This window comes from Lepisma saccharinum, chromosome 21 (assembly GCF_977018435.1).
Source record: "Lepisma saccharinum chromosome 21, izLepSacc3.1, whole genome shotgun sequence".
Lineage (NCBI taxonomy): Eukaryota > Metazoa > Arthropoda > Insecta > Zygentoma > Lepismatidae > Lepisma > Lepisma saccharinum.
The window spans coordinates 5,030,274-5,046,362 of record NC_139249.1 but is presented as its reverse complement, the minus strand read 5'-3'; the positions used below and the strand labels follow the sequence as shown (position 1 = coordinate 5,046,362).

Sequence of the window (16,089 nt, the reverse complement as noted above, 5' to 3'; positions counted from 1 at the left end):
CACACATGTGTGGCATTAAGATGAAAACAAAAAGCATCATGCATAAATAATAAGAAAAAACATTACTATGTAATTTTGTATTACATAAGAAAATAAATTATTTTCATAATATTGTTGAGAAATTTTCATAGAGAAATATTGTATATAAGAATACAAACTTCTACCGTGCGTCCATTTCGATCTGCAGCCGAGAGATCGGGAGAAGCGTGGCGGGCGGCGCTGACGGAGATGCCGACATTTGCGGCCTGTAATGCCCGCTTATTTTTATAGACATATGCAGACATTTATATAAATATTGCAAAACGATCACTAACCTGTGTTATAACACGCAAAAGTTCTTCTGTAATTCATCCAAGTTCTGCTCTTATATACACAAATAATTACGCTATAGAAACGATGTTAAGAGCCACAGATAATAAAGCATTTTAATCATAGTTTTGACCAGTAACGTCCTGTTTAAGTTTATATCCTTGAAAGAGTTTTGTGGCCATGGGAATCATTTGGAGGTTTCGAATGTGCAACACTGTATCAGGATTACACTGCAGACGAAACTGATAAAAGTGAATGGTTCTCGTGAGCTTCCTTGCAATCCGAAATATCCGAGCTCGAGTTTTTTGTTCCTTCGCGACTAGATGAAGACAGAGTTGTAAATATAGTGGCGAGCAATGTAAACCAAGAGCGTGTTAATTTCGTACTGTGCGCAAGAGTGTTATTCTTGGTTACTTGCAGTTACTTGTTTGTGTTATTGTAGTGTGTATGTGTGACGTGTCAGTGAGACGATTGGAATGCCAGCCGCAAGATTCACGTTAGAACTAAGATTTTTTATGTATGACACGTACGTGAAAACAAACTCGTGTCGAGACGTGTGTAGGTAATTTGTACAGAAATTCCCATGCGTTTCAACTCCACACAGAGATACAGTTAGACATCTTGTCCTTAAATTACGAGAAACTGTATCGTTAAATTTTAAAACACCTAAGCAAAAACGACGGATTCTAACCGAAGCAAAACTCGATGATATTGGTGCAGCGTTAGAACGTTCTCCAAACAAACCTCTACGCCGTGTTTCACAAGAGGTGGGCGTGTCAAAATCATCGGCACATACAGTCACTAAGCTACTAAAATTAAAACCATACTCTTATAACACAGGTTAGTGCTAGTTTTGCAATATTTATATAAATGTCTGCATATGTCCATAAAAATAAGCGGGCATTTCAGGCCGCAAATGTCGGCATCTCCGTCAGCGCCGCCCGCCATGCTTCTCCCGATCTCTCGGCTGCAGATCGAAATGGACGCACGGTACTTCCCCCCTCTCCACACCACCAAGAAGTTTTACTATAATTTGGGTGACTTTCAAAATCTTTCTTTGAGTATTGAAAACAAAAAGAATTATGGAATAGAAAATGTCTTCGGCATTAAAATATTAATGTTTCTTTTCAGCATTAGATTCTCATGAATATGTAATGAAGATTGTGCCAACGATCTTTGAAGATATTGATGGAAATTCGTTGGTATCATATCAATACACATATGCCTACAGGGTAAGTAAACAGCTTTTGAAGTATTCTGGAGAGAGAGAGAATGTGAGTGAGTGAGTATATATAAGATTCACCTTTTTTTTAACCTCTGATTTTGGGGTGGGCCTCCCCAATAGTGTAGTGGGGCCATTCCATGAAAAGTGGTTCTACTCCATATAAATAACAAAATTAATTAATATGCAAATTATAATGTATAATAATAAATATTATTGTTTTTAATTCCTTTAAAGGTTAGATGTTTGTGAATGCATATAATTTACACATTTCACCAATGAAAGTTAATAGCATTTGCAGCCCATATGCTTCACAGACAAATGAAGTCAAAATTTGCAATATTTTTAGTGTCACACACATAACGCACTTTTGTTAATGCTTTTTATGCATTCAGGCTATGCCATCACACCCAAGTTTTCTTCATTTGTTAGCAGACACCATAAAGTACTTCATAATTCTATGAAATCAGTTCATTATGAATATTTTAATCCAATCTTATGTCTAGAATGTTAAATTTTGTATGTAAAATGTCACACATGTAACACAGTGATGAACGTTGTTGCCTTATAATAATGGCCCATTTTTTCGTCAAAAACGAAATATGCATGCCCCTAATAATGGGTCATCAGTTCAGTTCCCAGTGGAGTTGAATAAAGTAAACCTACACAGTGTTTATGCTCTGATGTTTATTACAGTACTGTAACTTTATTTGTAATTGTAATATGTGAAAGAAAAACTTGATAAATGTAGCAGTTCAGTCACGAGTTTATAATCGAAATCATTGCATTTGCTGTTGATACCAACATGGACATTAGTGGCTGGTAATACTTCTATTACAGATTCTATTGATACTTAGTGTTAAGGAAAATACTCAGGTTTTAATACTAAATTTAACATTTATAAGCAATAATCATGGTGCACTCAATTTTTAGAAGTTACGGAAGCTGAGAATTTTTTTGTTTATTTCAGAATTATATTTCATTTAGTCCTGGAAGACGTGTCATGCCCGCAGTTTGGTTCCGATACGATCTGACACCCATAACAGTAAAATATCACGAGAAGAGGAAACCTATATATGCTTTCATAACAACGGTAAGTTTACATCATATCTAAAGGTTAACAGTTTTGCAAGTGTATGGAGGAAAATAATTGTAAGGCTTGGCTGGACCTGCTGCTGATATTTTAATAGCTGTACATAGCCATAAAGAACGAAAGAGCTGTGATTGTCTAGTTGGTAGGGTGTGTGACTGCCACACGGGACACCCGAGTTAGATTCCCAGAGTGTGTGATGTAAGGTTGGAATTTTTGTAGCCTTTCCCTTGCCTAAAGTGGTTTTGTGGCTCACCCAGACTCAAATCAATGGGTTCCGGGTGGGGGAGGAGGTAAAGGCTGCCAGACTGTGGCGATTAGCCTCCAAAATGGCCGAGGTGGAGAATGTGTGGGGCCATATCCCCTAAATGCACCTTATTGCCACGGTGCTATATGCATGGGGAACTTCATAGCTTTACGTGGCCACGAAATGATGAAGAATATCTAGAAAACAATGAATGCAAACCACATAAAGATAAGTGTTAATACTCTAGAAGGAATTCTAAACATATGTAGTTTTTCACATTTTTGAATATCATAGCAGTTTTTCAAAAGGCAAGAACATTTCAGAAACTGTTTCGCTGTCATAGGCCAAAGGTTCAGCTGAAACTTAACAATGTCTTATTGTTCCACATCAATATGGAACAATCGGTTTGTTTTCATGATCTGATGTTTGTTTTGCCTCTGATATTATTAACCTTATTCCAATCCTCTTGTACCACCATGGTGAGGTTTTACAGAGCACTTGTCATCCATAGTAATCTTCTACTGTTTGTTGGGACTATCTGTAATAATATCCTCACAATTTTGCATGATATGTGATTGTTTTCCTTTTTTGTCATTCAAATTTTTGCATGGATGGTGGGCACTTTGCTTAGCTAATGAATTATTTTATGAAAACCAAGTGTGAAGTTTCCAGAAACAATGATACTTACTATAATTCAGCTTATGCCTTAAAAGTTAAATGTACATATGCCAGAAAAGAATAATAATTGAGATAGCATGCAAGAGGATTGAATTTGTGCAAATTGTGAAGCCACAATACTACAGGGAGGTTATTTCAGTCGTTCACCGTCAGCCTGTCGGCCGTTCAGCGGACTCTTCATGCAACAGGTCCCGGCAAATTGCGTTCAGGAAGTCCGTAACAGAAACCGCTTGTTTTGTAATGTTTCCACTTTTCACAATTACAGTTACAATTACAATTGAAATAAGCACGTACCTTGTCGCAAGGATGCTGTGTGTGTGTGTGTGGAAAAGGTGTCCTCCCAAATACAAATATTTCTGGCACCTTATTTCTGACAGAAAATCTTAGATTAGTCATCGCTACTTTATCCTCAGTTGTCGCGACAGCGCCGGCAGCTTATCGGGGGTTGGGTGAGTTGTCTGTCAGCCGCGAGAGGGCGCTTCATACTGCACGTGTCGGCAGTGATGCCAACCGTAGGGACATGTCCCTAAGCATAGGGACTTTTCACTAAATTTCTCCCGCGTAAGAACGTAGGGACAGATTGTGCCAAATGAGGGAAAACGTAGGTACTTTTTTCAATCTTGGTAAATGACATTTTATGAATTAGTTTATCTGGATACTTTAGCGAAGAGGAGAAAAAAGAACTAACTAACAAATCTCCATCAGAATTTTGAAACATGTTATCGGTTACCAAAAACTTTCAAGGCAAGTTCCTTTTTGAAAACATTTCCACTCTCGCGAAAATAGTGCTAACATTGCCACATTCTAAAGCGGAAACGGAAAGAATATTTTCAATGTTAAGTGATACAAAAACAAAAAAAGGGCCTCCCCGATGGCGCAGTGGTAGCGTCGTCGCCTTGTAATCAAGGGGTCCCGGGTTCGATACCCGTGGAGGCACAAGTGGTTCGGATCCCACTTTAAACTGTAGGTCCAGTCCCGATTAGCCTTACTGTGCATAAAGTGGACTTAAAACACCAACTCAACTCAACTCAACAAAAACAAAAAAGGGAAATAAAATGGGACCAGAATTGTTAAAGACTGCAGGAAATACAGCATCACCAACCAACATCTATCTCTGCACAGCAGCAGCATGTATGACTTCAAATAACATAATCAACAGTAAACGACTCAACGTTATTCATTAGGGGTGTGCGGGATCCTTTACTTTAAAAAGTCGTTAATTCTCGACGTTTTCTGCCTTGTAAGTTTCTGGAACTTATCGAAAATTGTAAGTTTTTATTCTAGAAATGCAAAAACAATCACTTAAAGTGAAAATGACTTGTAAAATTTGAGATTTCCAGTGCTTCGGGAAATTTCGAACATTTCCCGTCCCGAACATTTTCCGACTTGGTCGGGAAATTGCAAATTTTTCAGTCCCGAATGTCGGGATTTAAAAAAATTACCGTCCCGATCCCGTCCCGACCCAAAAAATTCTGTCCCGCACACCCCTATTATTCATTAAGGCAAGAATTTCCAATACCGGACCCTTCTGTAATTTCTATGCTACGTCTTATACTCACGAAATAATTATTCGTGATGATTTATCTCAAGTTAACATGTTGGGGTGAGGGGGAAAAAATGTTAATTAACGTGTAAAAGTTGTAAAATAAGCATTTCAATTCTCGCAATGATTCTCCGTATACAAGTATGGTAGCCATATTTGTTGATATGAACAAATTACAATTAGTTACGCTGTCTACAGCGTTGCCACACTGTTGATTTCATACTTGGAGAGCATGGATTGTATAAGAATAGCGGAAGAGAACAGTAAAAAAGTTGTTAATGTTATACAGATTGTTAGGTGGAGTGTGCAGGAGGGCTAATTAATAAACTTATTCATTTCAGTATATTGCCCAAAGAACATGCTTACATGTGACAGCGACAATCACGATGTAGAAGAACTGATTTGATTACAGGTAAATTTGGCAACATTACATCAATCATAAAATTGCAGGATACGAAAATGGCGTCTTCGATGATGTTAAAGTGATACGAAAAAAATATTTTTTATCGGTTCGTAATCACAATTACCGCAAAACCATTCAGGAATAGCCCCACTGAGCATTCTCGGTAAGGTTAGGTTAAGTTAGGTTAGGCAAGGCAAACATAGTTAAAATTTGGGCTCGAAAAACGGGTAGCCCAACAAACCATTGACGGATAGCCCCACGAACCATTCAGGTACAAAAAAGGTAAAGTGTTCCCCTGTGCATAGCACCACGCCATGAAGGCGTATAGGGGGTGTGAGGGTAACGCCCCACACTTTCTTGATCCGGTCGTGAGTGGGGGTGATGTGATCAGCATCACGCCCCTGACCGCCTTTACCCCCCAGGGTTTCCCCCAGGTACCCATGTTATTCGACGCTGGGTAGGCGCCGGGTCCGCTTCCAGGTACGGTTAGGTTAAGTTAGGATAGGCAAATGTAAATTCGCTCCTTCATTAATTGTGGAAGCACCGAGCAGAAAGATTTGGTAAGTAAATGTGTATATTTTATCTTCTGTTTTGCATGCTCATGAGGTGATAATTTTTTTAGTCGCTTTACTTGGCGTAGGGACATTTTGACTACGTCTGTAGGGACATTGCCGAAAAATGGTTAGCAACACTGTCGGCTACCAGACTAGTCAGTGTACGTTCAAGTTCACTTCTGTTTGCGTTTATCAGTACGCGTGTTGTTTATACTGTGTTGCTACTCATGGCCAGTGCTTTATTGTGTGTTAATTGTTATTCATTCATTAGTTATGTCGTTAAACAAATATAGTCTTGAACAGAGAGTTTTTATGTACGATAATTACGTGAAAACGAATTCTTGCAGAAAAGTGGTCAGGGAATTACGATAGACCGGATCTCTTGAACCTAAGAAACGTGTTGTATTGCTGTTAAAGGAGGTCATTTTCAACATCTCTTATAACACAGGAGGTTAGTGATCATCATTATTATTACTTTTAAATATCATTTTACGCTTTCGCCGGGATGCTGTCTTCCCTTTCTGACAACTGACGATAAAGTAGCGATGTCTAATCTAAGATTTTCTGTCAGAAATAAGGTGCCAGAAATATTTGTATTTGGGAGGACACCTTTTCCACACACACACACACAGCATCCTTGCGACAAGGTACGTGCTTATTTCAATTGTAATTGTAACTGTAATTGTGAAAAGTGGAAACATTACAAAACAAGCGGTTTCTGTTACGGACTTCCTGAACGCAATTTGCCGGGACCTGTTGCATGAAGAGTCCGCTGAACGGCCGATACGCTGGCGGTGAACGACTGAAATAACCTCCCTGTAGTTATATTATTGAAATCAAATAAGAATCTGTATTTACAGCACGGAGGAAAAATTAGTATGTATTTCAAATTTTCTGAACTTATTTTATTTAATCTTTACCTGCCTTTATTATTATAATACTATAAATAGTTTTAATTGTTTCAGCTCTGTGCAATTGTTGGTGGAACTTTCACCGTGGCTGGCATTATTGATTCAGTGATTTTCACTGCATCCGAAATATTCAAGAAATTTGAGATTGGAAAGCTTAGCTGAGTTGGAGAATGGGTCTATATTTGGTATTGTTCCAAGTGTTACAGAGAGATTCCTATCTGTGTTTGTTTGAAAGATGTGCGACAAAATTGAAAGAAAAAATAATTGTTGACTAATGTTAGATATTTATAAATCATTTTTTAAAAACAAAATTTAATAAGAGATAATCAATTTAGTTGACAAAGTGAAGAATGTGCATGTGATTATTGTACATTGTATACAGCTGATATTTTTAAAATACAAAAATAAAAAAGATACTTGGATCACACTGTACGGAAAATAGTAACATTTAAAAATGCGTAATTTATGATCAGTGCTTTGTACTAGTTACTCTTCATAATTTCTAAGAGTTTACAAAAAAGAGGAATTTTGTTAGCAGAATTTAGTTTGTAATAATTTTTCTCTTCTATAGTGAACTATAATTTCATAGAATATTAATTAAATCAAAATTTATTCTGTTGTATGTCAGGTTTTGGGGCAAGAGAACAGTAAATTGTAGTTTTTTTCTGTGTTGATGATTATACTGTTTGCAGATGGTTCCAGATACTACATGGAAAACATTTGATTGAATTAAATGAGGTTTGTTATGTATACATTTTTGTTTAAAATATGACATATTTGTTTTATGAATATCTTAATCAGCCAGTTGAGTGACTTAAGAATGTCTGTGATGTGATCTTTCTCAGTATTTTCCAATATGATTTGCTGTTGACCAATGGCGATCCTCAGTAAAAATATATTTGTTCTCTTTAAGGGAATCAGACACTGTGTTCATTGTTTACATAAAAGTGCTTCCAAATTACTTTCTGAGCAGTATTTATCTTGAGAAACAATTAAATTGTTGTTTGACACCACTATAAGAAATATCAAAATATACATAAGCAATATGTTTGAAAGGATTATATCCTGTTTTTTAAAGAATTTTTATTATAAGATTCAGAAGAAAGAGAATTACTATCATAATTTGTTGCTGTGTTTATTTATTGCACATTATATTAATATCGACTTGCTTGAAGTACTTGTGTTGTTTTCTTACATTCACAGTGTTTAAAAACTGTTTCTGTAGAATAATTAACAGCTACTGCAGAAATACATACATAATTGTTTTTCCAGAAGTTAACGTGTTCATCACAACTGTTATAACTAGTCTTATATTTAATCATTATTGTTATTGAGATTGTCAAGTTTTGCCTTTAATGGTGGATGTATTTTTGCTGCAACTAAAACATCACTTGTTTCTAGTTAAGTATTACTCTTGCATTTATTAGTAATATTTATTTTGTTAGTGTATTTTCGAATATTTTTCCTTCTGTGTTTTTATCATTGTTTTGGGTCATAGAAATGATGTAGTATTTCATGTTTCTTCGAAAGATTTTAAAAGCTCTTTTTAGTTTATTTTACACAAGAAGTGAATAATGTATACTTTTTTGCACAAAGAGTGTAATTTAAACTTGGAATAATACGTGTGTCTGAGATTAAGTATAATGTATTCAGACTGAACTAGCTCTATCAAATAAGTTACGTAATGTTGCACAAGCACACAGATTTCAATTTTTATGTCATTGCTTGATTGCTCACTTATCATTCAGAATGCCGATGCAAGTTTCAAACTACCCTACACACAAACATATACATGAGAAATTGTCATTAGCATGCAGTGGTAATTGGACATTAGAGCTTTTAACTATACTTATTCCAACACTACGTTTTGAAAGAGCACCTCTTCTCCTTTTCAGGTAAACAAATTTTTCAGGTAAACGACCTTTGAGTCCCAGTTGATGAGAAAGAATTGGCATCGAATTTAGATATAGATGATCAAAAGATAGGAAACATTGTACAGGGCCGAAGAAACAGTTTCAGTATGACGAAACTTTTGAAGATACACAAAAACGGTACAAAGATGATTTTTATGACCAGGTCCTAGACTATTATTTTAGCTCTAAGAGAAAGATTTGAGCAGCTTAAAAATCATAGTGAATTTTCAATTTCTTTAGTGATATTGGTAAGCATAAAGACATGCCATCTGATATTTTGTGTGAAAAGTGTATAAAACTTGCGGGAATGATAACACACGAAGGCTACTGAAAGGGAGCGGCATCTGCTGCCACCGCCCAGGGTGGCAAAATGACGCGCCAGCATTGGTTGCAACCAATAGCCATACAATGATTGTAAGACATTCTTTAAAATCCGTTATTTTTTCAAAGCTAGAAATAAAGTTCCCTCCCATTCCAAAGAGACACAAGAATGTAAACACCCTGTGAATATCCCTATATTAAAAAAAAGCACTAGAAAATTGATAATGTCCCATTAACAATGCATGCTAATGTGGTATCCAGCGAATTATTTAAAAAAAATTGTAATGTAAAATAATAATATTATTTAATACATACTTAACACTAATCTTAAGATATGAAATAAAATAGAATACACAAAATATCCTGCAAATTTACTTCGATATCTGCTGATTATGTTGTTATTAGTTATAATTCAAGAGACAGGAATTGAAATTTACTTTTAATATTGAAAGTCTAGTTTAATGAATTTGTCTTCTTGTCTCTATATTATTAATAAATGTTATGTGCTCAATTTTGAATTAATATTTTTATAAATTTCTGTTAAGAAATATTGACTCGGATGAAACTTGTATTATTATTATTATTATTATTAATAAAATGCTCTGATAATGGAAAGTATGAAATTATGAATGACGAAAGAAAATTGAATCTGACAGTGTCTTTGGAATTGGAACGAGAGATGCAGAATGTAACTCTAGCTGTGAAACTCAAGGATATAAGAAAAATTACGAAAGTGTATTCTTCATATGTTTTATATCTACGTAAATGAAATTGTGATTCAACCACATTACAAACAAAATAAGGAAAAAAGTCTTGTTTGGAATTGCATCGTGTCAACTTTACATCAATGAAATAAAATTGATAAACTTTGTTTTTGTTTTATTTGATGTCAGTATTTTTAAACTAACCAGGTTTGTACTTCAATTTTAGCATCCAATAAAACTTACTATAATTGTTATTATGTCATTGTACATATTCTAGTGGCTCCATTTTGTGCCATATCCCAAGTGCCTGTTCTAAGTTCATAAGAGCTATGTTTAGATATGTTATGTTGTAAAAATATCTACTTTTAATCATTCATACATGTTGGGGAGTGTTGGCTTGAGCTTACAGTATAGTAGTACTTATATGCAATATTATTAGGTATGAACCAATATTAAATTTTTACCATTACTAATAAAGTACTGATATGAAATTTGCTAATGCTGATTACCAATTATCTGTTTATCCGATTTAAAATTGGAAATGTACCTCGTAGAACCTGTGCGCTTCAACTCCCGAATTATCGTATGTATTGTTATAATAGATTTTCCTTAGAAAAATAATTGCACATTTATAAATTTACTTTACACTAAACCAAAGCATATGAATCATGTGAGTACTAATTTCTCTGTATTTACGAGGGGTGACTGAAAAGTTCTCGGCCTACCCATGATGCATTTGTTTTACACAAATGTTAGTTTTGCTAATCATAGTACATGCCTTTGCAGAGCCCCATACCAAATTTTTCACTAATACCTTTTTCCTGTTTCAGATATTGAAATCTGAAGTGAAGAAGGTGAGCATTGTCTGAAAAATTAATAAAGTGAGCAATCGTGCTGTTATCCAATACCTGCTGAAAAAGGGCATGAGTGGACAGGGCATCCACAAAAACATGATGGAAACATTAGGCAAGGATGCCCCATCCTATTATTCCACTGTGAAAAAGTAGGTGGTGGAATTCAAGAGGGGTAACACCTCTGTCCAAGATGCCCCTCGCAGTGGAAGGCCAGCAACTGCCAGCAATGAGGAAAACATCACAGCATTCCAGGATCTTGTAATGGCAGACTGGCGTGTGACAGAACGTTACATCGCAGAGAAAGTGGGCATGTCCCAGGAACACATTGGACACATCCTAACAGTTGGACATGCACAAGGTGTCATGTAGGTGTGTCCCGAAAATGTTGACTGCTGAAAACAAACGCCAGAGAGACATCTTGTCTGCAGCAAACTTGACCCTCCTTCAGGCTGATCCTGTGACATTTCTCCAACGTTTTGTAACCTTGGACGAAGCATGGGTCCACCACTTTCAGCCAGTCCAAGGTGCAATCAAAACAGTGGAAACACCCCTCCTCCCCAACCCCAAAAAGTTCAAGTCAGTGCCATCAGCTGGCAAGGTGATGGTCTCTGTTTTTTGGGATGCGAGGGGGTGTTTTCCACCAAGACAACACACCTGCTCACACGTCCACCATTGCAATGTCTACCATAGAGTCCTGTGGCTTCAAACTGCTTCCACACCCTCTCTACCTGCCAGCTTTGGCTCCCTCAGACTTTCATCTGTTCCCTAAGCTCAAGCAACACCTAGGTGGAACCCATTTTCCATCAGATGATGACATCATGGCTGTGGTGGGGACTTTCTTGCAATGCAGGATGAAACGTTCTGCAAGGAAGTGGCCTGCAGCACCGGTGGCAAAAGTGTGTGGCACTGAAAGGGGACTATGTTGAAAAATAGCCATGAACGATTGAGCTGCGGACCACCCTTCATGGGTAGGCCCAATAGCTTTTCAGTCACCCCTCATATATATACTACCGTGTGTCTCTTTTCCCAATTATGCATACTTTTAGGTTAAAAAATAGCAAATTTTGCACTAACTTCGCAGTTCATTTGAAGAATTTGTTAAAATTATTACAAAGTTTGCAGATATGTGGGCTGATGATAACCCATGGCACAACAGCCCATGAGGGCCAGTGCCTAGTTACAAACTGCCGGCCTCCAAGCAGTTAAAGTCCGCGCGTTCATTATATCCCCAGCGGTTAACAAAGGGAGCGGTACTCTTTGTTAAAAGAAACACCCAAGCTGGCGGTTTTCTTTTGAAGTAGACGCAACAAACTGGAGTAGGAAAGCGATGTTGCCAAATTGAAGAGATAAAGAGGAATAGCAGTAGGAAATTGTAAGGAAAAAAGAAAAAGAAAGAGAAACAAAATTAAAGAATATGGAAAGAGAAAATAAATACAGATAAAGATTAAAAAGGAATGTTTAAGGGTATTATCGAAAGGGGGGGGAGAAATATCCAACTCTTACATATTAGGCCTTAATTGACACTGGGGTTCTGGGGGGGGATTCTGAATTAAACGTGGGGGGGCAGTATCCAACTCTAGGTCTTACATTATGGCTGGTATTTTAGTTAAAGCGGGATTGAACATTAAATTGAGGGGGTATCCAATTCTTGTGTATTACTATTGTCTTAGACTGTTGCGGAAATTCTGGTGTGGAGACTGAGAATTAATTTTTTTGGAGGAAGCAATGCTGTCTAAAACTAGCATGGAAATTTTGGTGTATTGTATTAAATTTAAAGGAGGAAATAGGAAGCTCTTGATAAAGTGTTAAACCTTAGATTGTCGAGAGATTTCTGTAGTGGAGAGAGAGTTCGAACATTAAATTTTGGAGACTGTATTTAGCGATATTGTATGTAGTACACGTTTCCGACCCGAAACGTGCCAAAAGAGAAGCTGGAAAAGACAAAATATCTCGGGATCTTAAGGAAGTATTGACACCCCATTAAATTAATATTCTTGAAAGCCTGCAAAGAAATGGGTATAAACATTTTCTTGCTCACTTCACCCGCAATCACGTGTTGCGAGAATGCGTGTTTGGCGCTTTACTGAGGTGAATGTGAAGTTTCATACTATAGCTGCATTACAAGACATAAGCGATATTCTCGATATTCATTAATAACATCACTTCTTAAAATATAATGCTTAGGGTTGGTATTTTGCTTAATTTAAAGCAGGTGCATCATTTGGGACAAAAATATATCGAATCCGAATCTCTAACTTGTCACAGGGAAATTTTAAATTTGCACTGAAGATAAAATACATGTAATTATTGTTATGGATTATGGTTTGTTACTAAAATAATTATATTTACCCGAGGAAAACGGGGGGTGAGGGTGAGTTCTTTGAAAGAGGAACCCTGTTATATTATCGCCCTGAGGTTAAGAATTTCTAGCTAGGGTTCTGTATTGTCTCGTGAAACAAATTGAATCTGCTATACGGCTGGAGCATATTATTTGGTTTGCCAAGGTTGAATTATTCTATCTTTATATTAAGTTGTGTAACAATTTGTGTTAAATACTCAAATTGAGTTTTATAAACCCACTCAAAAATACTATTTATATGCATATTTTAATTTACTACATTTAACCAATCAATGTGCTAGCTTTAAGTTTTTTTCGAAAATCGAACAATCAAAAAATATGGACAATGTAACATGGTATTTCATTCAAATAGACATCAACTATTACACATTCATCCAAACTATTTTCGGGGGTTTATGAACGATTTTAGGGGTGGTCTTGAGTGATGGGCACCCCTGTTTAGGGAATAAGGGCAGATCAAGTATAGTGTTCTGTAAAGCTAAGGAAAAAGTTACTTTCGGTAGACACACTGTCGTATTTAAATACTTTGTGGGGATTACGATATGGTTTGAGGGCGCGAATGATGTTTTTTGGGGGGCACATGATATAATCTGGGGGGACGCATGACATGATTTTTGGGGGGAATGCGCCATTGGCTTTGAGGGGGGTGGGTACCTCTGCTCTCCATGAAAGAAATAATATCCAGCAGTTTTGTCTTCATACTTAGGATTTTCACTAGCAGCCGTGAGTGATAACTTGCATTATGCAAAGTCTAAGGAAAAAACTAAAGGCACAACACTATAACAAAGCAACAAAACAGCACCATAACACAACACAACTACTTTAAAAGAATCAACCCCGCACGTGGTTATGGAGCAAAAATAACGAGAGGCGCCTTGCAACTACAAGAAATGTAAAGAAAATGTGGCAACAACGTCTGAGTGCACGCGCTTATCCGGAGCGGCTTGGCTATTGTTTGCTATTGTTGTCAGTGTTAAGTTTTATAAAAGGGTTGCCGATGGGGACATAATAAACGCGCGGACTTTACGGGGTGACATGTGGTCAGCATGACGAATCCTCAGTCGTAGATATCCATGACCAGGGTACACTACTCATTTGTAGATCCATGATTGTTGGTGGCCACTGGTCCCATATACAGGCCGAAATCTCTGGAGAAAAGTTGTTACTCTTCCCCCAGGAGACTTGAACCTACATGCATCCCCAAGTATAAAGCATGTCGTCTTAGACTGCATGGCTGGTGTGGGACAACCGATGCTGATAGAACATTAATCTCTTGTCTCTCTTTGTGCTATGTGTGAGAGAATTAAGTCTGAGCCAGTGCCACTTTCAACTGATGCCATAGTACTACTTTTACAGATTCCCACCAATACCAATGCTTGAAAGTTGTAACAACTAAAAGTTCAAAATATTGATTGTTATTAGTGTGTGAGTATTGCACCCCAATTACATTAATTTACCGGAGTAAAAATATTCCAGCATTACATCAGAACAATATAATATGTATGCTATCACATCTTGATGCAAAGTAAGTGTAAACTTCGAATTTGCATAACTTTGAGGATAATTATACTACAAAAGTGTTGTGTGGCATCTTATGTATGCTGTAAAAAAAAAAGCTTAAAAAAATATATGCTGATATTGTATACCGATGCACAGTGGTAGCGATTGGGTTCCAAAACTGTGGGGTACATATAAGACAGTATATTTCCATTTGTAGATAAGGTTTAGCATGGTGTGGGGTCAGAAGTAGCGAAAAGTGGGGAGGCAGTTGCACCCCTCCCCCCGTAATCACCGCCACTGCCGATGCATCAGTATCTACTCAACCCACCTAGAAAGAGAGAAGGGGTTGTTTCGGTGCTACAAAAGTTCAAAGAAGCAGTTTTGCCACCAGTATGCTGGCAACCCAACACATCATTTGATTACTTATGTAACACACCTTCCTGTCATGAAACTCTGCATGCCAGTGTTGTAAGGGCATATTTTGCATGATATGCTACCAACCACATTGTGTTGTAGAACATAGCAAGGAACACGTTCAGTAATGCAACAGGAAGTAAACTAATTATATGGAGAAAAACATATTCAAATGGAAATGAAAACTGAAGTAGAAGGGAAAGAATTGAGTCTCTGGCTCAAGTGAATTTAGGCTCTCTCTTTGTTGTTCTGATATTGGGTATCTGTGAAACACTAAACAGTTGACAAAATATGAAATGAATGAACTCAAAATTCCAAAGATAACTAACATACAACTGTACTGTACCATTAGACACATACAAAACATACCAACTTTTTTGAATGCCTTTTCCTCTGTATGGCCTACATTGCATTATTGAAGTAGTAAATTGCATCACGGAATTTGATTTTCATGTGCTGATATATATATATATGCAAGTTCAATTTGATTTTAACCCTCCACCACACATGCCGCGGAGTGCAACTCCGCAACTAGGAAATTTTGTTTTATAAAGTGTAATCAGTGGCGGCGATTCGGTTCCAAAACCAGGGGGGGGGGGGGGCACGGTGCCAAAATTCCCTTTTGTAGATTAGATTTAGCATAGGGCAGGGGCAAATGTGGCGAAAGAGTGTGGGTATGGGGAGGGGGCAACCGAGTGTAATAAAACATGTTTTAGAGGAAGCCTTCTCAGTAGCTTCCCTCTTACGAAGGTACTGGGGCAGCTGACAGCAATAAACATTCAGTTCGTAGTTGGCAGCGAGTCGATTAGTTTGAAAGTGGAGTGACGTTCTGTGCGCATGCCTCTGTGTATTTAATATTGCTAAATCTCGCTCTGTGTGCGTTCTGTGATTTATCTAATCTACAAATCAGGTAATTTTTTGTTTTTTCATTAGTTTTATTGGTTTTGTATAGAAATAAGTAAGTATACATTTTTTTAAAATTTTGTTTCCCAAAAATATAGCTTCAAGAGTCATCAAAGCAACTTTTGGTCCACTTGCATGTTATGTTTGGCTTTGTATCTTATTTT

General features: G+C 37.0%; 1 protein-coding gene across 1 annotated transcript in view; it reads left to right on the top strand.

The window, feature by feature from the left end:
* Positions 1-10,061, top strand: part of LOC146004022 (endoplasmic reticulum-Golgi intermediate compartment protein 1-like) — a 32,067-nt gene extending 22,006 nt beyond the window's left edge. Inside the window, exons 6-8 of the mRNA XM_083142591.1 lie at positions 1,441-1,541; positions 2,502-2,624; positions 7,012-10,061. Of these exons, the coding sequence (XP_082998717.1) occupies positions 1,441-1,541; positions 2,502-2,624; positions 7,012-7,119 (332 nt within the window). The 3' untranslated portion in view covers positions 7,120-10,061. The remainder of the gene's footprint in view (positions 1-1,440; positions 1,542-2,501; positions 2,625-7,011) is intronic.
* Positions 10,062-16,089: the final 6,028 nt, after the last annotated feature.